This window comes from Larus michahellis, chromosome 13 (genome assembly GCF_964199755.1).
Source record: "Larus michahellis chromosome 13, bLarMic1.1, whole genome shotgun sequence".
Taxonomy (NCBI): domain Eukaryota; kingdom Metazoa; phylum Chordata; class Aves; order Charadriiformes; family Laridae; genus Larus; species Larus michahellis.
In genome coordinates, this window is record NC_133908.1 from 13,242,512 (window position 1) to 13,266,949 (window position 24,438).

At 42.8% G+C, this 24,438-nt stretch overlaps 2 protein-coding genes across 5 annotated transcripts in view; one reads left to right on the forward strand and one right to left on the reverse strand.

The window, feature by feature from the left end:
* Positions 1-242: 242 nt before the first annotated feature.
* On the reverse strand, positions 243-5,205 carry RPL6 (ribosomal protein L6). Of its 3 annotated transcripts, none has more exons than XM_074605865.1 (7): positions 4,797-5,205; positions 3,817-4,083; positions 3,601-3,699; positions 2,631-2,774; positions 1,550-1,598; positions 944-1,128; positions 243-438 (listed from the first exon to the last, which is right to left on the reverse strand). In XM_074605865.1, exons 2-7 carry the CDS (start codon positions 4,081-4,083, stop codon positions 286-288), a joined length of 897 nt encoding a protein of 298 aa, XP_074461966.1. In that variant the 5' UTR covers positions 4,797-5,205; the 3' UTR covers positions 243-285. The 3 variants fall into 3 exon arrangements, with proteins under 3 accessions (XP_074461966.1, XP_074461968.1, XP_074461967.1); XM_074605867.1 differs by having other exon boundaries at positions 4,207-4,801; XM_074605866.1 differs by having other exon boundaries at positions 4,183-4,801.
* PTPN11 (protein tyrosine phosphatase non-receptor type 11) overlaps positions 5,196-24,438 on the forward strand; it is a 28,829-nt gene continuing 9,586 nt past the window's right edge. For both annotated transcript variants that reach the window (XM_074605863.1, XM_074605864.1), the window contains exons 1-12: positions 5,196-5,416; positions 9,982-10,104; positions 11,252-11,446; positions 12,628-12,820; positions 14,041-14,157; positions 14,672-14,785; positions 18,599-18,695; positions 19,292-19,371; positions 19,498-19,656; positions 22,873-23,004; positions 23,867-24,021; positions 24,272-24,339. In XM_074605863.1, the coding sequence (XP_074461964.1) occupies positions 5,403-5,416; positions 9,982-10,104; positions 11,252-11,446; positions 12,628-12,820; positions 14,041-14,157; positions 14,672-14,785; positions 18,599-18,695; positions 19,292-19,371; positions 19,498-19,656; positions 22,873-23,004; positions 23,867-24,021; positions 24,272-24,339 (1,447 nt within the window). In that variant the 5' untranslated portion in view covers positions 5,196-5,402. The remainder of the gene's footprint in view (positions 5,417-9,981; positions 10,105-11,251; positions 11,447-12,627; positions 12,821-14,040; positions 14,158-14,671; positions 14,786-18,598; positions 18,696-19,291; positions 19,372-19,497; positions 19,657-22,872; positions 23,005-23,866; positions 24,022-24,271; positions 24,340-24,438) is intronic.

Here is a 24,438-nt window from a genome sequence, read left to right on the forward strand (position 1 = left end):
TAGTTAAGAAAGCTGAATTCCTGTTTATACTAAATAGTTAAAAAAACCCCAGCCACTAAAAACTCAAAAAAACAACCAAACAAAACCCCTACACCCCAAACCTTATACGCTCACAATTCTAGTCGTCTACATACAGCCCTTCAGGATTTCATGCCACAAGCAGTTTTCCTGTTAAATAACATGCATTGCAAGATTTGTGCAACGTGTTCTATTATGGATTGCAATGAAGACACCAGAAATCCTTGCTTTTTTCCCTTCAGATTTAATGTGGTGCTTTCAGAACAGTTAGAACACCAATTTGTGAGGATAGACTCCATTTGAAAGACAGAATGTAGAACGCAGGTACCCACGGAGCTGAGGCACCTTCTTGATTCGTGCAAGGATCTGTGAATCCACTGCCTTCTGGTCTGACTTGCGTTGCTCCGTTATCTCGTATTTCTAGAAAGTATAAAAGAATAATGTTAAAATCCTGCAGAGTGACTTCAGACTCTTCTACGGAGATGAGAAAATTCAGGGCAAACCCTGAGTTCTGGCATTTTCAGGAAATCTTTCCTCCATTTGTTCTAAATATGGTAAAGGTGGTAGGAGACCGGAGGTGGCAGAGAGAACTGAAAGGCACTGTTTGGCTTACGTAGAGGATGCCAGAGCCAGCAGCACGCTACTGGCAGTATCAAAACAGTAAAGGTGTTTCTCGGTCAAAAAAGGCTTTTAACTGGAATAATCATTGCTGCTGTTCTGCTAAGGCAGAAGCAGGAAAGAATCCCCAAATTTAAAAGGGATTTATCTCAATGCTGGTATATGAATTCACTTTAACAGCATTACCTCACTTTAACGAGTACCGATTAAAATTCAATTGTCCATTTCTTTCATGGTATTTCCCCCTTTCCAGCCTGGCTTTAAGTAACAAGGACATTCAGAAAGAATGAACAATCATGTTCCTTACTTCTTTTTCAGTGTCAAAGATCTCGCCTTCCTGGTGCTTGGGCTTACGCAGCCTCTTCTTCTTAAAGTATGCATCAGTAAGATGCTTGGGAATTTTCACTCCAGAGATATCAACCTTTGTAGATGTAGCAATAACAAATTTCTGATGGGCCCTACGCAGAGGGACACGATTGATAACCAAAGGTCCTAAAGACAGAAGAGAGAACAAGGTTAGCTCTCCTGGCAACAGCCACTGCTTTTAAGTTGAATTTTTGTAGTGTACAAGATGATTAGTTTCTTCAGAAATGTCTACAGCTGAAATCTGAAGAATCAACAAAGCCCTTCCCCACAGCCTCTAGAAAAGCCAAAAAATGCTTCCTCATCTTTTCCAGGTATTGAAGCTTAATTACCTCCCCTCCACCTCCCTGGAAAGCCACAGAACAGGATTCCACTTAGATACATAAACACGTAATGCACCAAATCATCTGCATGCAGATCTGTAGTACTACTGACCCCAGACAAACCTGAACTTAAAAAAAAACCCCAAAACAACCCACACACACCCAAACCCATGAAAACCTCCAAACCAAATGAAAAATATCATCACATTCCTGTAAAATTTTCTTACCTGTAACAAGCAAAAGGCCAGTACCAAGCTGCTTCAAGAAGACGACGCGCTGAAAAGACATGAGATGTGAAATTAGTCCTCAGGTCCTGGCACTCTGAAATACTGCAACCAAATTGGGACTGTGCCCACACTCGGCCTGTTTTACTGGGACAAGCATCGATAAAGCATCTGGGCATGAGCACAACTACGCGACTCGAGAAGCCCCCCCACAAACCAAACTACCAACACTGCTCAGAGTACAGCTCTGCCAGTTACCACATCTCTGACAGATCACAACTCTCCATGTGCTTCATCACTCAAGGCTGAGCAAAGTCAATTAGTACGTTTTTTTTAATCTTTGCCTATTCTACAGGATGGTGAGACAGCCATCTCGTCACCCAAATTCTTTGTATGAGTTAAAGGCAAGAACTAGATAAACCCCAGAAGGGTACCACGACATATCACGTGGTCAGAGACACCTCCGGTTGCATTTTTTTCCTTCTGGTCAAGATTTCCTTCCCTGAACAGCTGCCTTAAGTAACGTAACACTGATATCAAGGAATTCGACAAAATAAAGGAAGTCAGTTAAGACCTGTTAGTAAACATCACTAAGAGGAAGAACACAGCTCAATGTAACAATCAAGTGTTACCTTGATAATTAGATTAAGAATAAAAATGTAATTCTTCCTTTGCAATAGGTAGTCTAGGACAAAATTTTGACCGCGTTACAACAGTAATAGGAACAGGCACCACGTCTGCCATTCTGCACTGCAAAGTCAGTGTGACACAAATCTACACGCTTTTCTGCCCTGCAGGAAGATTCCCTTAATTTTTTTCCAAACAACTGGACCAGCCTGTTTTACTTCCCGCTCTGAGCAGAAGAACAGTACTTTAAAGACTGTTTCCCCTAAAGGCAGGACGAGAGAAAGCATCTAGACAGAATTCACAGAAAAGCAGCTTTGCAGATTCGCATCTCGTGGCTGAGCAGTGTCTTGTGATACCAGCTGGTAAATACAGGATACCTCTGCTCAGTCGAAACGGCTCCAGGGCAGAAATGCTGCAAATCCACTGGGAGAGTCAAAAGGAAGAAGTCCCCAGTTACCTTGCCCCTATGACGACCGGTCAGAAGGATCAGAACAGTCCCTGGAGTAATTGAGGCCCGCAGCCGCCTCTTGTGCTGGGAAAAGGGCTTTTTGCCATGACTCAAAAGCTTGCGAGGAACATCTTCAGTGGGATAGTATCTGGGCTAGAAAAAGAGAAACAAAACATTGTACCACCCTGTATTCCATAAGACAGAAAGCTTTCACTGCAGTTTAGATTCTACCTTTTGTAAGAGAGTACCTGCAGAATTTGGGGGTCTTCAAAATGCAGAAACTACAACTAGCAAGTGCAGAAGCCTACACTGTAGACCCTTGCTCCTTCTGACATTGAAAATACCCTTCTCTCCATCTGAGGAGACCAAGCACCACTGCTCAACAGTCTTCGCACCAAGGCCTGGGTGTCCCGGGGCACGGAGCTACCTCTTCCCACCCTGTCAGGGCAGTAGGGAGTGTCACTAAACAGAAATGGGAGTTCAGCCATTTGTAATGGGCTGTGGGGTATGAGGTAGGTTACAGGTATTGGGATGCATTTATTAGGTTTTCTCCTTTGTATAAAGAGACTAATGTGGAAAAGTAATTGCTAACTTCTGGAAGCACGAGATGGTTTGTACTATTTCACTAAAGCTGACCTTTCCAAAAGATTTTTATTTTTTTTCCCCTGCTGCATTTCAGGAACACACCGAGTATTTTCCATACAATTATGCAACAGCGGAAGTTGAGACCAGCTCTGTATTTCCCAGCACGCTTCCAGTTCAGCACAGCCAGAGGAGGAGCAACCATTCTCTAAACTACCGACGTCTCCATGAGAAGGACAATCACTGGGTCCATATCTCGAGCAGACAGCTGCCAACAACTCAGTGCGGCACAGCACAGGCTGAGGCTGCTACGCCGCCCCAGCCAACAGGCGCATCATCTAGTCACAAGTTACACGCAACAGCCTTGAACTGCGAGCGTCCCAGTTCTTTTTCTTACCATTTTGCGGATTTTAACAACACGGCTACCTCCATTCTTGTCTCCACCAACTGGCTTGATGATGGTTGCGCGTGGCTTTTCTTTCTTTTTCTTTTCTATCTGTAGGCAAATAAAAGGGAAAACAGTAAATTTCAAACCAAAGCCACCACGATCGTGAATAATCATCAATAAATAATGAAAACCCTGATTATTTAATCACAATATTTATTGTCCTACCTTTGTTTCTGGAGCAGTGTACTTGCGCTTGTACAGTGCTTTTCGGACATACATGGCTGACCGGGAATATCTCCCGATTCCCCGGGCCAGGACAGGGTTACGGCTGGCATGATGCCTCTTAATCTTCTTTTTCTTCTCACCTACTGCCCTCTGGCTTGGCTTCTGCTCAGCCGGCTTCTTCTCACCTGTCTTTTTCTTGCCTCGCTTTTTCTCACGAGGCGCCTTCTCACCTGGCTTTTTCTCACCTGGCGCCTTCTCGCCCGCCATCTACGGATCCAAATAAAATAGGAATTATGATTTGTTACAAGGTGTGCAGAGGAGCGTTTAAGTTGCAGAAAGTAAAAGAATCAGAACTCGATCCTTTACACCACTCTAACTGTTGTCAGCCACCTCTTGCAGCCGTGGCTAATCGCGACGCTGCAGAGTCAAACGCCATCCTACGTGCTGCACGCCTGCCCGTCGCACAAAATGCTCCTCCACGCCGGCAGAACAGCGACGAGTTCACCGAGACCGTCTAAGCCCTCCTCAGCGGGAAGCCCCGCAAAACGCAAACAGGCGCCGAGGCCGCCCCGGAGGTGGCCACGGTCGCCCCGGGCTCGGTCACAACCACCCTGGGCACAAGAATCCCCCCGGCCCCGCTGGAGCTGCTGGGCCCCGCCACTCCGTCGGCCCTCCCCGAGCTGCCGCTCCGCCCTGCAGAGGCCTCCAGCTCCGCTCCCCTCCGAGTCCGGTTCCCATTCTCAGCTGGGCCCCGGGAGGCTCCGGCTCAGCCTCCGCATCCAGCCGCGGCCTAGCCTGACCAGAGGCGCCTTCACCTCCCGCTCCACCCCCACCCCCATATCGGTCCGCAGGCCTCATCGCCCTGTCCCCGACGGCGCCGGGCCGGGCCGATGGGCCCAGCGCAGCCACCCGGGGGCAGATGGCGGTGGATACCGCCCGCCGGGCCGCGGCCCGGCCCGCCGCCGCTCCGCCATTCTTACCTTCCGGGGAGGGAAAGGGACCTACATCCGGGTACGGGCGGCCTAAAGAGAGCGCGGCGTCTGACGTCACCGCGCCGGTCGCGGAGCACGCCGGGACTTGTAGTCCGTGGGGGTCCTGGGCAGTCCCGGCTCACCCGAGCCCGGGGGCGGCGGGAGGGAGCACCGGCCACGACGATCCGCCCCGGAGGGGGCTCTGGGCGCGGGGGTCGTGGTCCGAGGTCGGGTGCACGGCCGAGGTAGGGCTCCGTGCCCACCCCTGCCGGGCTTGGCGGGACAAGGCTCCGCTACTCCCGTGGCCGGTGCCACTGGGGCCCGCTCCAGCGGATGGAGCCCCCGCTGCCCCCCGGGGGTCCCAGCACCCCCGCGCTCCCTTTGGGGCAGGGGCGGGGCCGTGTCGCCGGCCGATGACGCAGCGGGCGGGTGACGCAGGGCGGGCCGCGCCGCGCTCCGTGCGCTTCCGGGGCCTGAGGCGGCCGTTGTTCACGCTCCCCTCAGGGCGCCCGTAGGCCGCGGCCCGCGCCGGGGGGACCCCCCCCCTCCATGTGAGAGGCGGCCGTCGAGGGGGGCGGCCGGGCGCACCGCGACCCGCCGGCGCCACGGGAGAAAATGACATCGCGGAGGTGAGGTGGGAGCGAGCGGCGCCGAGCCCGGCGGGGGAGGGAGGAGGACGGGTGGGGGGCCGCCTGCTGCCGGGGCGCGCACAGGGCCCGGGCCCGGCCACCTCAGCGCCGGCTCCTGGGGGGCTGCTGGGCCGCGCCGCCTCCCCGCGGCCGGCCTGGCCAGGCAGGGCCTCCCGCGTCCCACGGCTGCTCCGGGACCCTCTCCCCGCCCGTTCCTGGGGCGGGATGTCCCCGCTCTCGCCGTTGTGGGGCTGCGACTCCAGTCGGGGCCTGGCTCGCTCCGCTCCTCGCTTTCCCCGGCGGGGCCCGGCACGGCGGGGGGACGCCCTCCCCGGGGTGGCTGGGGACCCGGTGGGGCGAGGGGGCTGGCTGGCTTCGGGGTCCAGAGCTGCCCCAGGAACATTGGCTTCCTGGGGGAGTTCGAGCGTGTCTCCCCGCGCCCGAAGGTGCCTTTGAACCGGAGCTGAGAGATGGGTTTTATTCGCGTGGCAACTCGCTCGGTTCTCGGGCCAGAATCCGAGGCTGGGGAGGGTCGTGTTGCTGTCGATAGTTCAGCTCTAGTGACGTTACCGAAATTAAAACACGAGCCAACTCTAAAAGGAGTGTTAGTAAGCTGACCTGAGGTGGGCTCTCACTTTATTATCAGCGTTAGGTCTAATTTCAAAACCTTATGGCGTTGCAAAATCAGGATGATAAAGAGTTAAATCAATTTCTTTGTTGTAGCTTCTCACTGTCCTTAATGTGTTTTGATATTTGTCTAGCATTAGCAGTCCTTTTTGGGCTGAGAGGATAAGGTAAATGTTAGACTTCAGAGGAATTACTGTCATAAAAAGGAAAAAAGATGTTTCTATTCTTACCTAACATACCTATTCTGAAAATTGATACATCTCTTTTAAGTAATATCTAAAGTATAATTTCTTCAACATTGGGTTGTCCTCTTTGTTGTTCTGCTTAAGATGGTGAAACTAGATGGGTTGGTTTTCAGTCCATGGCCACTGATATTTGAATTTGCATTTGGGGTCTTCTGAAGTGTGTGGAGCATCTCTAGTCTATGTTGGGTTTTCTCAATGTCCCTTCTCACACATCAGAACAAGCGTGCAAGTTACCTTTTCAAAACACTTTCAGACTTCCTCGTCAACAGGAGTAAGCCTCTTATTCTGCTCAGAAGTTTAAATTGTAACTTGTGAGGGAGACTGAAAAAAAAAGAGAAATATAAACTGATGAGCCTATAAATAGGAGTAATTAAACTACCAGTCACCACCTCCCTGACTGCTATGGTTGTGACAGCTGAGACTCACAACTGATTTAATCTCTCCTGCTCTTGAAAAGGTGATTAGAAAAGCTCAATCATGGCTTGGAAAAATGTATTGATTTTTTTCTTTTCTCTCTTCAGTTTGGTAAGAGAGAAATAGGCTGGACACAGATCCTGCTGATCTTTTCTGGACTATGTCACCAAAAAAAAAAAGAGAGAATTGTAGCAAGGCTGTATTTTCTACTATGTATTAGTTTTCAACAAAAGGTTCCTGCTTAACTGATATTCCCTGTTTTTTTAAATGAGACCCCCGCTATTTAACTGCTTACTTTTCTGCCAACGTTTTCATCTTACTGTAAACTAATAAGGGACTTGGAATGGTATGCTGCTGAACCCCCAAATCTGAATTGCTGTAAGGAGTGTTCTGTGCATAGTGAGGACAGCTAGTTTAATTAGAGCGTGGGTTTATGTGTGCGTGTGTTACTTTCTTGATTATATTTATTAGCTGTGATGTCCTTTGCTTGGGATAGCCTCTGCACCTGCTCGTAATAGACATTGAAGAAGGAAAGGAAGAAAAAGTCTAAAATGCATTCCATCCCTATAAAAGGAAGCATAAGAGAAAGTCCTCTATAGGGCTTATGTTACTGGTGTCTCGAGCCCCTTTGCTCTCTCCTCCGGTTTTGGAAGGGATGCAGCCACGAAGGTTCAAAAGCGCACATGTGATGGCAGTACTTCAAATGATGCGATCTTGATCACCGGTCCGGAACCATTTAACAGAGATCACTAACACCCCCATTTTTCTATTTGGGGTGGCTGACAAATGCATCTTCCTACTCAAAGCCAAAAATACAAAGATGAGAGAGCAGGAGTACAAGTTACCATTAGAAAAAAAAGTTACATAAAGCGCAGTAAACTCCATCGGTTTCCCAGATGCAGCTTTTCTTTTGCTACAATTACTTGCTTTTTGCCATCTTCAGTAGGAGTGTATGCATGCATATCTGGGGGTGAGATTTTTGGTTTTAGACAATCTATCATCTTTTTACCCTCTCTTTTAAGCACAAGGTTTTTGTAGTCCCTTCTGTTCATTAAACTATTACGTTTCTGTAATTTTACATCTCTTTAACAACTACAAGTACAGTTACTTCCAGATGCATTAGGGTTTAGGGTAAGATACAGAAGATATTATATTAATTAAAGTTTATGGAATGTCACCATATAATAAATCTGTAGGGCGATTTCCAATAATTTCTCCTTTGTGTGTTTATGCTTTTTTGGATATAAACTCAAAAATTTGCAAAGATGTCTCTTGAATCCAGTGTGTATTTAAAAAGCTTATAAACTGTTCAAAATGTTGCTGCACTTTTTTTTCTGTTTTCTCCTAATGGAAGCAAAATGTTGGAGGTGGAAGTGCAGTAAATACATCATCAGCTTCTGCAGACCAACCTATCTTATTCTGAAATATATTATTTAATGTTCAGTTCATCCCAGGTGCCAATGCTTGTGCAGTTTCTGTTGTGAGACTGCATCAAAGTACAACTTTTCTTGACCTTTGAGTAGTCATTAGATAAATGTAGCATTATTTATTAATTCATTCCCATTTGCTGTACTAAATTTGAAGTATTTTTTTAATACATTTTTTCATGACCCGTGCTGCATAACTTTGATTTTTTTGTTGTTTTTCAGTTAAAGATATGGTAGTATTCACTAGGTTTTCTTGGTGCAAGCAGAATATCCTTAACTAGAAAAAAAGCAAGATTTACAAGAAGAATTCTGAAATGGAATTGGCACATAAGTAATCCTAATTCCCATCTGAATGACTTGCTAGAGGTTTGGATATTCTAGAATCTCTAAAAGTCCAGAATGTTTCCATGAGAATCCGTGCCTGAGGAGAACAGGCTGGATAAGGCATTGTTTTTTTTGTCAATTATATTGTCAGTTTTTCAGTATAGAAGGAATTGCTGAAAAAAATTAAGTGATAACCCTAAATTTAGATGTGCACTTGCATATTTTGCTGTTTTAGCAATTTAGCATGAAATGCTGACTCTTATCAGAAATTATCAGAAGTGCTATTCGATTATTTTTTTTTAGAGATAGCACTCATATCTGTAATGACATTGGTTGCAGAGTCTTTTGCCTTAATGTTTTGCTTTACTTCGGAGAAACTAAGAACCTCATGTACAAAGCAGAGTAGCCTGTGTTCTTGCTGCAGATACGGATGTGCGTTTTCACTTGCGTCTGTGCATAGTGTCTGATTAATGGCAACTCTGAAAAATAAAAGAGATCATTTAATTGCCAAATACAAGTCTGACAAAGCCATAAAACAGTTCTTAGTTGCTGTGTCCGCATCTCTGTCCATGGGCTTTGTAGTGGTTTGTGTTTGATTTTAAGTTTGTCTTCTAAAATTGTGTCTCATTAAAAACTCCTTTCATCCAGAACGCACAGATGTAGTTTAGTATTGCAAGAGTGCAGTAAAAATCCTCAATTATAGATAAGAGAAAACGCAGATGTGTTAACTGAAGGGCTAAGAATAAGTCCTTCAAAAGTTAATGCCATAGGTGGGGACACTGAGCTTCTTGGGTATAGCCCATATACAGCTCTCCTTTGGCAGGGCACTATATTCGTCCTTCAGAAGGCTGTTTGTGGGTGGTGAATATCAATATGAGATTCCTCGGTGTTTGTATTTAAGCGGGATATATTCAGACCAGAGGAATTGCCATGGTGGTTGGAAGACGGAGCGGTGCTCTTGTGTCTGGCAGCAGTCAGCACCACGTTCTCTTGAGGAAGGTGGAAGAAGACTGGGCAACCAAATAGCTTGTCCACAAGTTCCTTCCTGGCCCCTATCAGCTGGTGGTCAGCTTGTGCCTGAAAGCATGAGGTTTTGTTAAATTTTTAACCTTTAAATTGTTGTCAAGTTTCACTTTGGATGTTTTGTTTTATTTTTAAGTGTTTTTCTTGATTGTCTTTTGGTTTCTTTGTGTGTCCTGTGTTCCTGGAGTAAGGAAAGACTTGTGGTCTCTGTTTACATTGTATGTCTTTTGATATCATTTTAATCCAAGCAGTCTGAGTATGTTTAGGTATAGCTCTTTCCCTTACAAAGCATCTCTTACCAATACATAAAAGTGTAGTGCAATATGAAATGAATAATTTATACTTTCTGCTAAGATAGAGGTTCTTGTTAATTTAGGAACAAAACTCAGTACCTCATGGTTTTGAATCTCTTGGATTGTTCTGTTTAGTCTTGTTGTGTAAGTTAACTCCGAAAACCAAAAGATCTAGTTATTCATTAACACTCTTTATTTTTAATCTTTTATAGATGGTTTCATCCAAATATTACTGGGGTGGAGGCAGAAAACCTGCTGTTAACAAGAGGAGTGGATGGCAGTTTTTTGGCACGGCCCAGCAAAAGTAACCCAGGAGACTTTACGCTCTCTGTTAGGTAAGTTTAAATGTTTTTTTGTCTTTCTCCCCAAATCGGTAGGGGTCTTCATTTGATGCTGTTCTGTGGGGAAAGAATGGTAAATGAAGTACTTGTAAGAGATGAAAGAAGGCATGGGTCACTTTTTAGTCTGTTGTTTGCTTTTTTTCCTCTTCTTTTTCTTCTTTTTTTCCCTGATTAAGTTCTTAAATACTTTTACACAACTTGAGGAAACCGTAGGTTGGAGAGTAGTGAATTCTGATTCTGCAGAGAGACAGAAAAGTTAAGAGGAAGCAGCAGTTTCATTATAGCATTACTTTGTGCCCTTTAAAAATCTATTTGACAACAATGCATAAGTAGCAGAGATGATCTGAATTACTGGTCAAGCGCATGCAAGGAAATGCTATCCAGGCTCTTCTTACAGGAAAAGTCAGCAAGTTTTTAAGGGAAACTGTGGTGCTATTTCAGCTTCCAAAATAGGCCTTTTGTAATGCTTGTCCCCCGACACTGTGTGTATAGTGGTAGGGATGGGGAAAGGACAGCAAGAGGAAGTAGATAAAGGAAAAAGGAAAAGTGGGATTGGTGATAAGAATAATGCTGCTTGGATACCTTTGAGATAATGGGCCTTGTTGAATAGAAGGGGACTCTTTCAGGGAGCTGTTCTTCATTAATAGAGACTGTGGGAGCAAATAACTTACAGCAGGCAAAGGCAACTGGTCACTGAAAGGGGATCTTAGCAGTTAGTGTGAAATTCTAGGGAAAGGAGCAAACAAGCTCTGACGGGTGTTTTGACAATGCTTGATTCTTTTTACCCCTCCACCCTTTGTGATTGTGTGTGCAATTCTTGGGGGTTGGATGGACTTCTATTGGAGATTGTGGGGCTGCAGAGCTTAACCCTGGCTTCAAGGATCCCTTCGTTATGGAATTCAGGTGGCATTTTTTTTTTGCCTATTCTGACTGTTGGACAGCCATTTCTTCTTGCAAGCCACTGACATGTGGCTGAAGCACACTTTAGAGGTGCACTAGCCTAGCTAGTCTGCAATATTTCAGTTGTAAAGTGATGCAAATGTAAGTATGGATTTCTTCATCAGAACGCTAAATATAAAAGTGATTGCTTGGAAAGCAGCTGATTTGTGTGGGTTTTTTTTCCCTTTGTTTCAAATATTAGACGAACTGGAGCTGTCACCCACATCAAGATCCAGAACACAGGAGACTACTATGACCTCTATGGAGGAGAGAAGTTTGCTACGTTGGCTGAGTTAGTCCAGTATTATATGGAACATCATGGACAGCTCAAGGAAAAGAATGGAGATGTTATAGAGTTGAAATATCCGCTGAACTGTGCTGATCCTACATCTGAAAGGTAAGAGAAATAGTGGTGAAAACCTCAGGGTCTCAGCATTCTTAGTAAATGCCTGTATTTATTCCTGTTAACATTGCATTCAGCTTCCATTTGATGAAAGGGTGGCCGCTATATTGTACTAGAAGTGGTCCCACTGATTTCAGTGAGATTACTTGCAAAGTAGACTAATAAACATGATGAAAGGTAAAACAATCGAAGCCCCAGAACGAACCTATTTTCTTCATCCTTCTTCCTGGTGTGATACAATACTGAGAAAGAGGGCATAGTTTCCTTTATTTTTACTGGGACAATGTTTTGTTATAGAAGTTCTCCTAAACCTTCCTGAAGCTGTTACGGCTGCAAGGAATTCCCAGGTATATTTCTGGGCATAATTTTATACAATTTTTACAGCAGTGGGCATATGTGTAAGAAAGTGAGTGACATGCCAATCTTCAATTTGCTCAAACTCATGTTTTTAGGAGCATGGCTAATAAGGAGAATCTGAGACATTAGACTTGACGTATACTGAGGAAGCATGTGTATGTCAGAAATAAACCTCTATGGCCAGTAGATATCAGTTTATTTTCAGAAGTGAAAAAACAAGGAAAAATGTTAAAACAAGTTCTCTCACTCCTCAGAATGACTTACATTTAACAGTAGTGGGGAGGTTTACTGCCTTTTTTTGGCCATGTTTCTTGAAGAAATGAGATTGATGTGATTATCCTTTCCAGTTCCTAATGTGATGGAAGGGTAAGGTCTCAAAGATGCAAAGTTCCCACAGTCCCACAGGTTCATCAGGAAAGTGCATCCTCGCGAAGGAAATAAAAGAAGAATAAATGTCTTGACTGAGGAAAAGGTTGCAGCATAAGCTTGTGTTTATTGAACACCAGGGAATCCTGTTGGACTGTTGTAAAAGATCCAGATCAAAGCTTCATTGGAGGCTTGCGTGAAATGCAAATTTCGGTGCTTGTTGAAGTGCTTTCTTTGAAGTGTTTCTGTAATTGCTCGTGTGCATGTACAAGCACACTTCCAAGGCTTATTTTGTTTTTATTTTTATTAACTCTGAGGCTTTCTCTGGACCCGGACACTGTTGTTCAGTGTACATAAGTGTTTTACTTTATAATAAATATTTAGAACAAGCGGATTCAGCCATGGCTGGAATGACCAGTAGGGTACCTGTCTGTATCTTACTTTATTTAAAGGTGGTTTCATGGACATCTCTCTGGAAGAGAAGCTGAAAAACTATTAACAGAAAAAGGAAAACATGGAAGCTTTCTTGTGCGTGAGAGTCAAAGCCACCCTGGGGACTTTGTTCTTTCTGTGCGGACAGGAGATGATAAAGGAGAGAGTAATGATGGGAAATCTAAAGTGACACATGTCATGATTCACTGCCAGGTATGATGAAGCATGAGCTTCTTTAACAGGGCTACTTCCATGGGCAGCGGGTTTATTCTAACAGAAGGGCCATCTTACACTTCACTACAGAGAGCTGAATACATTTCCCCTTTCCCTGTGGTACTGTATGTGCTACATATCATCTGTTGGATTGAATTGACTAATTTGATAGCATCAAAATTCTATTAGTGTGTTTTTGACTGCTTGCCTGACTAAATCATGTCATACTATACTATGCTGTCAAGTACCTTCTAGTAGATTTGCTTTCGATTGCGTCAGAAGTCTGTCTCAAATCTTCTGCTGATGGAGCCTTTCATGTTCATGAATCTTCTTAAGTGAGTTGCAGTCTCCTGGATAAATTATATAAAAACATGAGTAATTGGACAAATAGAGATCCATCCGAGTATATCTGTTTCTCCTGCCAGTTTATGAAGTTGCACCTGATAAATGATCAACATTCTGTGAAAATTTTGAGTATTGAATCCAAGGAACAGTTTTAAATCTGAAACTTGAATTTAACGTAAGGTAGTTCTTCACTGAAGTACTGTTAAATCATAGTCTTTTGATATTTTCATATATGCCCATGGATTGCTATTAACGAAATAATAATTCTTCTGTTACCCTAAAAGACAGTGCAACATCCTAATTGTTTAAAAACAACTAAAATGCAATAACAGAAATAGTTTGGAGATAGAAGTGATCTACCAAGACTGTAAAAGCTAAAGTACCAGATTTTTTTTTTTTTTTGAGAAAACCTCTTTGATTTGCAATTAACTACTCGTAGCATTTATGACATTGAGGAAAATAACTTAGCATTGCTTCCTTAAAATAGGGATGGTGGCAGTCAATGCCAGCCTTTGAGGACCCGATGATACGCTTTTAGGAATTTGAGTTGATTTCCAAGGCTATTTCCTGGATTCTAATCATGTAGCTCAGATAGCCTGATTGAGCTGACTGAACCTCAGTTCAGAAGGAATCAGCTCTCCTGAAAAGGCAGATAAAATGATTTTAAATTAGATGACAAAAAGGGTAATGTCCTCCATAGTGTGTGTTTCTTTGCATTAAGGTTCTATCATCCCTTACCAGAAGGATTTTGCTAGATTCTTCTATGTATAGGTTTCAAAGATAATTTCTCATATGTTGCATAGCCTAAAGATGATATTAGAGTAGACTTCATCATTCAAAGTGCATTTATTTTGATGAACCATCTGTCTTTCAAGGATCTAAAGTATGATGTTGGCGGAGGGGAGAAATTTGACTCTCTGACAGATCTAGTGGAACATTACAAGAAGAACCCTATGGTAGAAACTTTGGGCACAGTATTGCAACTCAAGCAGGTGAGTGAATGGTGAAGGCACCACGAAGCTTCGTTACCTTCAGCACATGTTGATGAAGTGCAGGCTTTTCCATGTATTCTGCAAGCCATCGTTTTTTTTCTTTCCTAATGGAAAAATGAAGAATTAAACTTCATGAAACTGAATGATGAAGTCAAGTCATTCAAACGGTAACAATTTTTTATATGCCTGTGAGGGATAGACTTGTGTCTCTGATGTGTGCAGAACTTCTCTTGGTTTCATTGTTGTCCATAGGGATTGTAGGACTAATCGAGAAATAAGACAACTTGATGTAATGAAGAACAACCATGAGACTATCTAAAAGCAATTGTTCCCTGCCCCCTTCCTCTCTTCTCTCACTGCCCTTCATTGTTTGAATTGTTTTGAAGTCCTAAGACATGCCTGGATCTTAGAATTGCCTATATAAAATATACTTAATGTAGGGAATTTGTGTTTTAACTGTCTTCTCACAGTTGTCATTTCTTATACCTTTGTTTAATATTTCTCTTTTTCTTAGCCTCTGAATACTACCCGTATTAATGCTGCAGAGATTGAAAGCAGAGTGCGAGAGCTAAGCAAGCTAGCAGAGACTACAGATAAAGTCAAGCAGGGCTTCTGGGAAGAATTTGAGGTACTTCATTACATTCCAAGTGTTATGGTATTAAATCTCTACACTACTGAAAAGTTAGGTTTGTTACTGCCTTCCTGACCTTTTCTGATCTCCCCCTCCATCACTTCAGATCCCTGTTCTTGCTTCCATCTCCTGTGTCATATACAGCATGGGTTAAAATTTTATCCGTTCCACTCGTGTCTGCTAGTAAAATGATTGAAATATTTACCTTTTTTCCTGATTGTGAGAGCTAATTATGTTCTTCAATGCTATTCATTCAGTACGTAGCTCAATCCCTCCTGAATATCTTCCCCATCACAAGGGAGCCTTATATACAACTGTATCTGGCCCACCGGGACGATTAATCAGATCCATTCCTGTCGTCTTTTCTTCATGTGGACAGGATACTTAACATTTGAAAGAAAATACAGTTGAAATTTTAAGCAGAGCAAATTAAATATGAGTGTTAACTAACATGTTCCATACTACTTGAGTCTAGCCTGGGTCCTAACCCTTCTCTGACAACTGGAGTTCCTTAACAGCTGCATGCATGTGATGGTCGTAGCCAAAAGCTTTAGAAATGTTTTAAGTATAATGCACTGCTTTATACCACACACATGTAAGAAATCCACAGTGGAGTCTGGAACTCCACCAGCAGATGGCAACAGGAAACTGGAAAGGACTGATCTTTGACAGAGAACTGGTTTTGGCTGTATAATGCTATTTTGAGAAACGTCTTGAATCGTGACGGATTTGCAAAGCAACTGTTCTTGAAGAAACTCTTTTTGATCAGAAATATTAATTAGCTGAATGTACGGTCCAGTCTGCTCCGAGATTATTGTCAGGAGGAGAAAAATAAATCCATGAAAAGCAAAAGACTCTTACCAGAGAAGTGACATGTTTCACTACGAATGTGGTAGAGTGTAAGAAGGTGAGGTCACAACAGTGGGGAAATCATAATATGAGGATTAAGCTTTTTCCTGTCTCTTCCTCTGTGCCCAGTGCAGGGGGGACAGTCCTTTACCCAGGACTGCTGAATGGTCAGAATCCCACCTGGAGGGGGAAGGAAGCCCGCAGAGGCTGGTCTGGCCATTGCTGAGGACTTCGGACTATGTTTTACCCTATCATTAGAGTGGTGAATCCCGTGGGGAGCAGTTCTTATCTGTTGCTTGTGAACCTCACCGGGAGGTAGACTGGCCTCAACCTTTGAGTTGCTTCTCTTGCGGAGTTCAACACCTGAACTTTGCTATGGGGCCTGAAGGGTCAGGAAGATTTGCCACATCTGCTCTAATGGCTAAAACTTGCATTTGGGAATTAACTGCTTTTTAGAAAGACTGATATCATGATACAGTCATGTGGATTGTGCCTGTGATCACTGTGTGGTTTAGCCTGAACACACATTTGCAAGTTAGCCAAGCAAAGGGTGTCTGTTGGCTTCCCTGTAGAGTCTAAGCATACCTTACTCTTATTCAGAGGGCATAAAAAGGAACAAGTGTGCCCTGTTGGCTTGCCCTTCTTGTAATTGGTGTTGGCTTACTAGAAGCTATGTGAATTAATGGTTGGTCTTGTTTTTTTTCTTGAGGGAAGCACTATTGTGCAGTGCATTTAGGAATGGATTGTTGATTTGTCAAAATATCACTGAGCTATTACTTGACACTGTCTTCTTTTCTGACCTCTGGTCTTTGTTGAGTAAATTTGTCTTGTAATGGATTTATCAGTTGGTCCTTTAGAAGCAAGGTGTTTTCCTGTCTTGTGACATTCCTGAAGGGTATTTGCTAGCAAGCCAGAAGCCTTACAGAAAAAGTAAATGTAAGAAATGAAAGATTTTACCTGTGAGACATTCCACTTCTTTCCCCTTCACTGCTGTTAGTGAGGCCAGCACTAAACCTTAATTTTTTCCCCACTGTTTTTGGAAATGGTGCAATCTAGTAGCAGTTTCGGTGTCATGCTTTTTCATTCACCTCAGGTAAGCTATAGCTGTCAGCCTTGGTGGCAGGAGGCAGGGGAGCAAACTCCAGGATGTCCATCGATCTCTGCCTGTGGTGTTTATGATTTGGCAGGCCAGATGGTAGTTATAAATTACTTGTCTTCAGGCATATTTAAGAATGTACCTCTTGTCCCGTGAACCACTAGACAGAATTGTTAACAGTCCTTGTAATGTTTTTCCTTCTGAAAAATGGCTGTTTCGTGAGCTTAATGCTTGGATGTTGTAGTGAAATTGAGGACTGTTTCAGATTTATTGTTGCATCGTGTACATCTCTTAATGGGCTTGTTAGAAGTCGCTGTTGCTCATGGATCTCTCCTCAGGGATGCTCAAAGCAATAACAATTAACTGTATGAAGTGAAGATGTGTTTGAAGCCATGGTTTCCACACACTTAATTGTTTCCATTTTTTTTTTTAACTTGCTAGCATAGTTTAACTTTCAGTTCTTTTGCTTGGTGTTTCACTTGGCTGAGACTCAAAAGTGTTAATATTATGTAAAGGTGCTGTGTGATGATGGCACTCGAAAGACTCTTGCAGGGTGGCAAGAGGTGAGCTTAGTGCAAAGTACTGTTTCACCCATCGCTAGTAGTAGTAAGCAATGCTTTATGGGGATGTGTTTTCTGTCTTTGCTTCATAAGCGTGAAACTTCACAGCTCTCCTGTATTGCTTTTGTTCTTTGCTTTCCCTGTCTTTAGGATGAGTCTAATTGTCCAAGGTCACTAAGTGATGCAGTAACAATAACTGAGACTGAAATAGAAGTGAGTAAATGTGCCTGATGTGCCCAAGCTTTGAAGTAAAAGCAATCTCTGCAAGAGTATGAAGGGTGGTAATAACAAGGGGAGCAGCTTCCAAAGCCTGAGTGTTCCTTTTAGTCAGGCCAGTACTGCTTTTGGGATTTAAACTTGGAACAAAGACATTGAGATTCTGGTTTCTCCAGCTTCATTGCAAGTACGGAGTCTTGCACAGACAGCATGGCTGTGAAGCGTGGAATTGCTGTTGTCCCTGTGATATTAATTGTGACCCAGGCACTGAGAAATTAGCTCCTTGCCAACAGGAGAAATCCCCATGCAGATTTATTGTTTCTACACTGGATTGATCTGTTTGTAGTTACCTCATGCCCCGCCTCTTCCCCCAGCAGGGTAATACGAGAAAGTCAGTGCAAATTTTTTGTGCTGGTTTAGCGAAATGGCCCTGTGTTGGTAGGAGAGAAAATTAGAGCACTTAAAAAGTGGTACGTGGCTGTGGTGTGGTGGTTTGTGCATTGGCACTTTACCTATCCCATCCATACCTTTGAAAATACCGTAGCATTCCCGTGTGGACTTTTGTTATGGGGGAACAGACAAGAATATCTTTCTAATACTGTGCTTCTAACTACTGAAGGACTTTTCACTGTGCTTGTTATTTAAATACAGTTGCTTGTATTGATGTGTTTTGTTGGGTTTTCTCTGTGCTCCTTCCTCCTCTTCGCCTGTCTAGAGCTGGTCTGGCAGCAGCTTGCAAGGATCCTCTCTTGTGGCATTGCTGTAACGCAGCCTTTGTAATCTCAGGGATTTGTTCTGGGGGCTTTCCAGCAGCGTTACTACAGATTTGCTGTAGCTGAAGGGGCAGAAGAAAGCTGGAGGAATCCCGTAGTTGTCACTCGCACTCCTGTGTTTCTTACATACCTTGGAAGCAATACTGTCCTAAGTCTGAACGGAGAAATCCAGTACCCCTCTCTCTTTCTTTGACCTTCTGGCATTATAGTCAAGTATCATCACTTTTATGAGAAAGGATCGCTATAATGATGGTGAAACATCCATACTTTATCTGTGCTTTATCATTTAAACTTTATTTGTGCTGTTTTCATTTAGACTTTACAGCAGCAGGAATGCAAACTTCTCTATAGTCGTAAAGAAGGTCAGCGTCAAGAAAACAAAAACAAAAATAGATACAAAAACATTTTACCCTGTAAGTATTGATTTCTTTCATTATAATGTAAGCCTGCTACGTTTCTGTTCTTTATTTTCTTAGCTCGTAAATACAGGGTTAATTAAGCACCACTGTGCTTTTTCTTCTCTTTAGTGATAATTTCCCCTCTTACGTAGTCAGTATGAGCCCATGCAGTTTCCCATTTGTTTTCAAGCATTTGGACTTTGTAGATACTGATATTTCGATTCCCAAATACTGTTTTTATCTTCAGCTTTCATTTAAAAGCGTCACATCCAAACTGGAATGCGTAAATTTAAGAGGATTAATTTGTGGTACGAAACTGCGTGGCGCAAATCCAGCGGACATTTGCCTTGACTTAGTGCTTGACTGTCGTGTGCTCATGAGTTACTGGGGGGCACGAGCACTTGTTTTGATCTTGCTGTGAACTGGCCACTTGTTTTAAGAAATAGCAAAAGAGGAAAGGTTGAATATTCTAGCCACTAATTTACTGAGTTTGATAATTTAATAGCTTCTGGTAGCCGTAAGAAACGTACCTCTCTGTGGGTTATTTAAAAATAGCTGTGTGTTCACAACTGTAGGATGCAAGTGCTTAACATGCATATATATTCTTCCAGTTGATCATACCAGAGTTGTTCTACATGATGGTGATCCAAATGAACCTGTTTCAGACTATATCAATGCTAATATTATTATGGTAAGTATACTCCTACCTGCAGGAGTCTTGTTTGCAAAGCCCATGTCTGCTCTTTAACGTGCTCACCTAAATTCAAGTTAGTCTTGTTACCATTTGTCACCATTTGTTAAATTGTTTTTTCTCTAGCCTGAGTTTGAAACCAAGTGCAACAACTCGAAGCCAAAAAAAAGCTACATTGCTACTCAAGGGTGCCTACAGAATACAGTGAATGATTTTTGGAGGATGGTGTTTCAGGAGAATTCTCGAGTTATTGTTATGACAACAAAAGAAGTTGAAAGAGGAAAGGTAAAAACAGACTCTCAAACTGGCCTTAGGAAAGGTCGTGACATTTGAATGCAAGTAAGGACTAAACCGACTTGGTTACATTCATTTATACGCTGAAATCTGGTGCACCACCGCTGCCTTTGGAGACCAGGAAGGTGCTGAGTGTCCTTTTTTTATTGGTGCCTGTGGGAGTTGAGGGTACACTCCTATCATATCATCAGACCTCCCGTTTTCAAGGCTTGGATGATTAAGTTTTAGCTACTGAATGTGAATCTATGTATTTTAAAATTGTTCAGGGAATGAGGCACTGGAATGCGAGATGTAGCCAAACAGGCATTCTGCTTGCTTGAAGGGATAAACTGCCTGTTCCTGTAACAAAAGTATTGCCATTTATTTTGGCTTTCCAAGCTTGTGTAGACTTTACTAGAAAAGCAGAATTGTGGGACTTTATTACTATAAGAGTGAATTTAGATGATATTGCTTCTTATCTAAAAACTACAATATAATGTGAAAGCTCTTGCCCCAGAATCACCTCATTCAAGTCACAGTTACTAGACTGTACTAGAATGCTGTTCGCTCTTCTGGCTTTACTTTCTGTGCTTGAATTTGGTAACATTCTTATTACGTGCTGAGCTAGTGATTATGCCTGAAACTGTAGCTGGTTAGGAATCCCTCAACCAGCTGTGATTTAGCACTTTTATTCCTGAAGTTGGGTCGTTTGCCCTGTTCTGCATGAACACAGCTGCCTGTTCAGCCTCAGGAATCTGCGAGCCCCTTGTGGACTGCTCTGGCGGTATTTAATGCTCTGAAAGAGGAAATTTTCCTGCAATGGTGGATCCCAAGAACGTGCATTTTACCTTTTAAGTGCAGAGATCTTGTCTTATTTGCTGTCTTCTGGCAAATCTGAGGCTATTACTTTGTTTCTGGGGTCTAATGACATATGGCAGGAAAGAATAGGAAATAGTTGAATACTGATATTCTGGCAATGGTCACATAGCGCCTCCTGTGTATAGTATAGCTTTATCCTTGGAATGTGTCACTTCTGATCTTTTTTCTGTTTGGTAAACAGTTTCTATTCTTTTTTTTTTTTAATTTTTTTTAAGTTTCTTTACTTTTTCTACATACCATTGTCCACTTTTTCCAATAATCTGATGATCTGGTTCTGAATAGGAAGTTGTTAGCTTGTTAGATGACTGTCACTTTTGAAAAAAATTGAATTTAAAGGATAGCTAATGTTTTTCTATGGGTGACTGATAATTGCAGGGGTTCCTCACCACTGCCACAGAAAAAGAGGCTTTCTATATGTGTTTGGAAGACAAATAGCAGTAGATTTTTTTGGGCTTCTCTTCCTAATCTAGGTATCAAAGCTGCCATTGGTGGTGGTTGTAGAAACCATTAGACTCTGTCTTATGGATTTTTTTAGGCTTTGTAAACTTCTGCCTATTCGTCATCTTTATTAAAGGGCATGATTTGTGTTTCCTTCCTGAGGCTGCACTGAATGACGGAGGTGCTACTCCTTCCCGGTGACCTTCGTCTTAGATCTTTCTCTTGGAAGAAGAGAAATAAATGACAGGGTTGCTTTGGAAGAGTTGACTTGCATACTCTCTCTCTTCTCTCTTTTTTTTTTTTTTTTGTGGTAACCTATGGAATGACCTGTGCTCTTCTGTAGTTTCTCCATGATTCTTCCCAAATTTTCCTAAGCCTGTTTTCTGTGCTCTGGCTGTATAGAACATTTCAATGTCTGATTACTTAATTAGTGCTACATGCATTGATTTATTTTTTTATTATTTTTTTTTATGCCTATTTCACTTCTTTGATAATTGCAAATAACAGTCCTGATAGAAAAGAAAAGCTTTTTATCTCAGGCTAAGATGCATTCAGATGTGCGGGAAGGAGACAAACCTCTGCATCAGAGATGACTTCAAGAGCATGTTGCCTAAGGAAGTGAGGAACTATGAAACATCTCAGATCTGCACAGAGTTCTGAATATTGCTTTAGAATGCAATGTAGAAGCAGCAAATACTTAAAAATTAAATTAGTGGCGTTTTGGGGGCAGTCCATTGAGCTGATAATGCATGCATCCCCTCTGTCAGACTAAAGCTTGCTTTAACATTGTGTGTTACTGTTCAGACCTGCTGTACGAACTGCTCTCATGTTCACAGTTCCGTATTGAGACTGCAAGTTATGTTGGCATGTGCCAAGACCAACATCTTTTCTTCAGCTTGTACCTTTTTGGAGGTGGCAGGGAAAGAAGGGTAAAAGTAACAGAAAAGCATCTTGTTGCCTAAGTAGGCTGGAAAGCATGTGTTCAATCATCTCTTACTCTATCTTGTGTTGGCAGAAGGGACTTTCTTCTTGCCGTGTTTTCTCACAAATATGTAGTAGTAACTGCAAATAGGAAATGTTTCTCGGTAGTACTCGGGGTTTGGCCTGCATTTGCTGTTGCTGGAAGCTGTATCTATGTATACAGGTACACTGTAAGTTCTCATTTGATACCATGTGGACTTGTATTACATTCAGAGGCTAACAGGATTTGCTCTTCCCTGAGCTTTTACAGGAACCAAATAAAAGTAGTAATAGGTGAGCCTGTTCTTCAGTGGATGGAGTATATCCCTGGCCAAAGATAATGTTGAGAGAGAAGCAGCACACCAAAAGCTCTATACTTCAAAACCTACAGATGCAGGAGGCTTCGGTCCCCTGCCACAGGGAGCAATTCTTTGGTGATTGTATCGGAGAGCTATGTTGCGCTTTCTGCTCCAACTGATGAAAAAGCAAGCATCCAAGTTTAATTTCTGCTAAAAACGGCTTATACCTTTGACCTGTATTTATTTTACAGACTGTTGAGTTTTGTTTGTAGAACAGCCTGTAAGACTGCAGCATTCCACTGGAAGTTCTCAGTATTTCGAAACCCGTAGTTGGGTTGGAGATACAAGTAACAGTATTTTGGTCCCTGGGTTTTGAAACTACTGAGGCAAAGCAGGTACTAGGATGATCATGAAAGCTGCTAAAAGGAGAGATTGCCTGTACCTCTTTGGAATCATCTGCTGTTTGTCATAGGGAAGAGAAACTTCCCCCTAAAATGTACTTTACCTCTTTACCGTGTCAGCCAGCTGTTCAGTTGGCGCTAGTAATTGTGCTCTATGTATTCAGAACAGAAAGCTTCAGAAATGTGTGTGTTAACCAGTTTATGAAGCAGCTGCCTTCTTACTGATTACTCCTTTTTTTGTAATTTTGCAGAGTAAGTGCGTCAAGTACTGGCCTGATGAATATTCCCTAAAGGAGTATGGTGTTATGCGTGTTAGGAATGTTAAGGAGAGTGCAGCACACGATTACACACTAAGAGAACTTAAGCTTTCTAAAGTTGGGCAAGTAAGTATGTTAGTAAATCTGTCCTTTTAATTCAGGTTGCAGATCACAAAGAGAATTTTCAGAAGTAGACCGTTTGTTTGGAATCAATAAAAGCACTAAGAGACTAATAAATTGAGCCCTGTCTCTTTCTTTGAAGCTCCAGGTTTAGTTCCATACATCTTTCTCTTTGTCCTTGGGATAATTGAAGGTTCTTCTACGTAAGCACTTTTTGGCAGGAGATGCATGGCTGCAGAGCTTTGAGGAAATTTGGAAAGAGGGATGATGCTTTTAAGTAACTGCACTGAAGTCTAGCCAGGCATTTGCTCCCTTACACAGAGATAGCTCTGTGTGGGTCCAAGTACACAGGAAGTACACTTAAGGGAAGCAATAAAAAAGATGAGGAAGGAAACAGTGAACTAGTGTCAAAATAGCACTTCTTTGTTAAGGGACAATTTGGATCAGGGTGCAAAAAGAATTGTGTAAGAAGCAAGCAAGCAGGATGTATTAGATTGGTATGCCCATGGGATAGAACTGAGTGGGAAGAAGTGCGTAAGGTAAGTGCCACTAGGAATGAATGATGAGTATGGCAGATGAAGCTCTTGGTCACCCTCAGATGGAACTTTGCCATGGCTTCTAAAGGTGAAGATGGAAATGTTGTTGGAAACAACTGCATGTGAAAGAGGGAGCTGAGGAAGCAGGTGGTGCGATTTGACTTGTCAGGCCAGGAAGAACTCTGGCATGTTCCCTCCTTTGAGAGTTGTGGTGCTGTGGATACTGATCAGCAGGTTGGAATATGCCACCTTCTGATCTGACTCAACTTTAGCACATAGATGGATTTTGATCTGAAGGATGTTGTTTTCACATGTTGGCATCTTCCTTCTAGGGGAACACAGAGAGAACAGTCTGGCAATATCACTTCAGAACTTGGCCTGATCATGGAGTCCCAAGTGACCCAGGTGGTGTACTTGACTTCCTAGAGGAGGTGCACCATAAACAGGAGAGCATTTCTGATGCGGGACCAGTTGTGGTCCACTGCAGGTATGGTGATGCACTGCACCTCTGCTGCTGCTTGCTGTCTAGGCCCATGGAGTTCGTTAGTCATAAGTGCTGTTATGACTTCTGTCTCTTCCATCTGACGTTACTTTTGGCTGCGTGTGGCTTGGTTTGACTCTGGCTATAATTCTGAAGTCTAATGTCTCTTAATGTTAAACTCTTACTTGGACTAGCGTTTTGGTGAGTGTTCAGAAAGAGCAAAACAACTAACCTTTTTCCCCCCCCCTTTTTACAGTGCTGGGATTGGGCGAACAGGAACTTTCATTGTGATTGATATTCTTATTGACATAATCAGAGAAAAAGGTAGGTTTCCCCCCCACACTTTTATTTTCCTGTGGGACATTGGCAGATACATCACAATAAAACAATGGGAGTGTTTGTAGAATAGAGGGATTCTAGTGA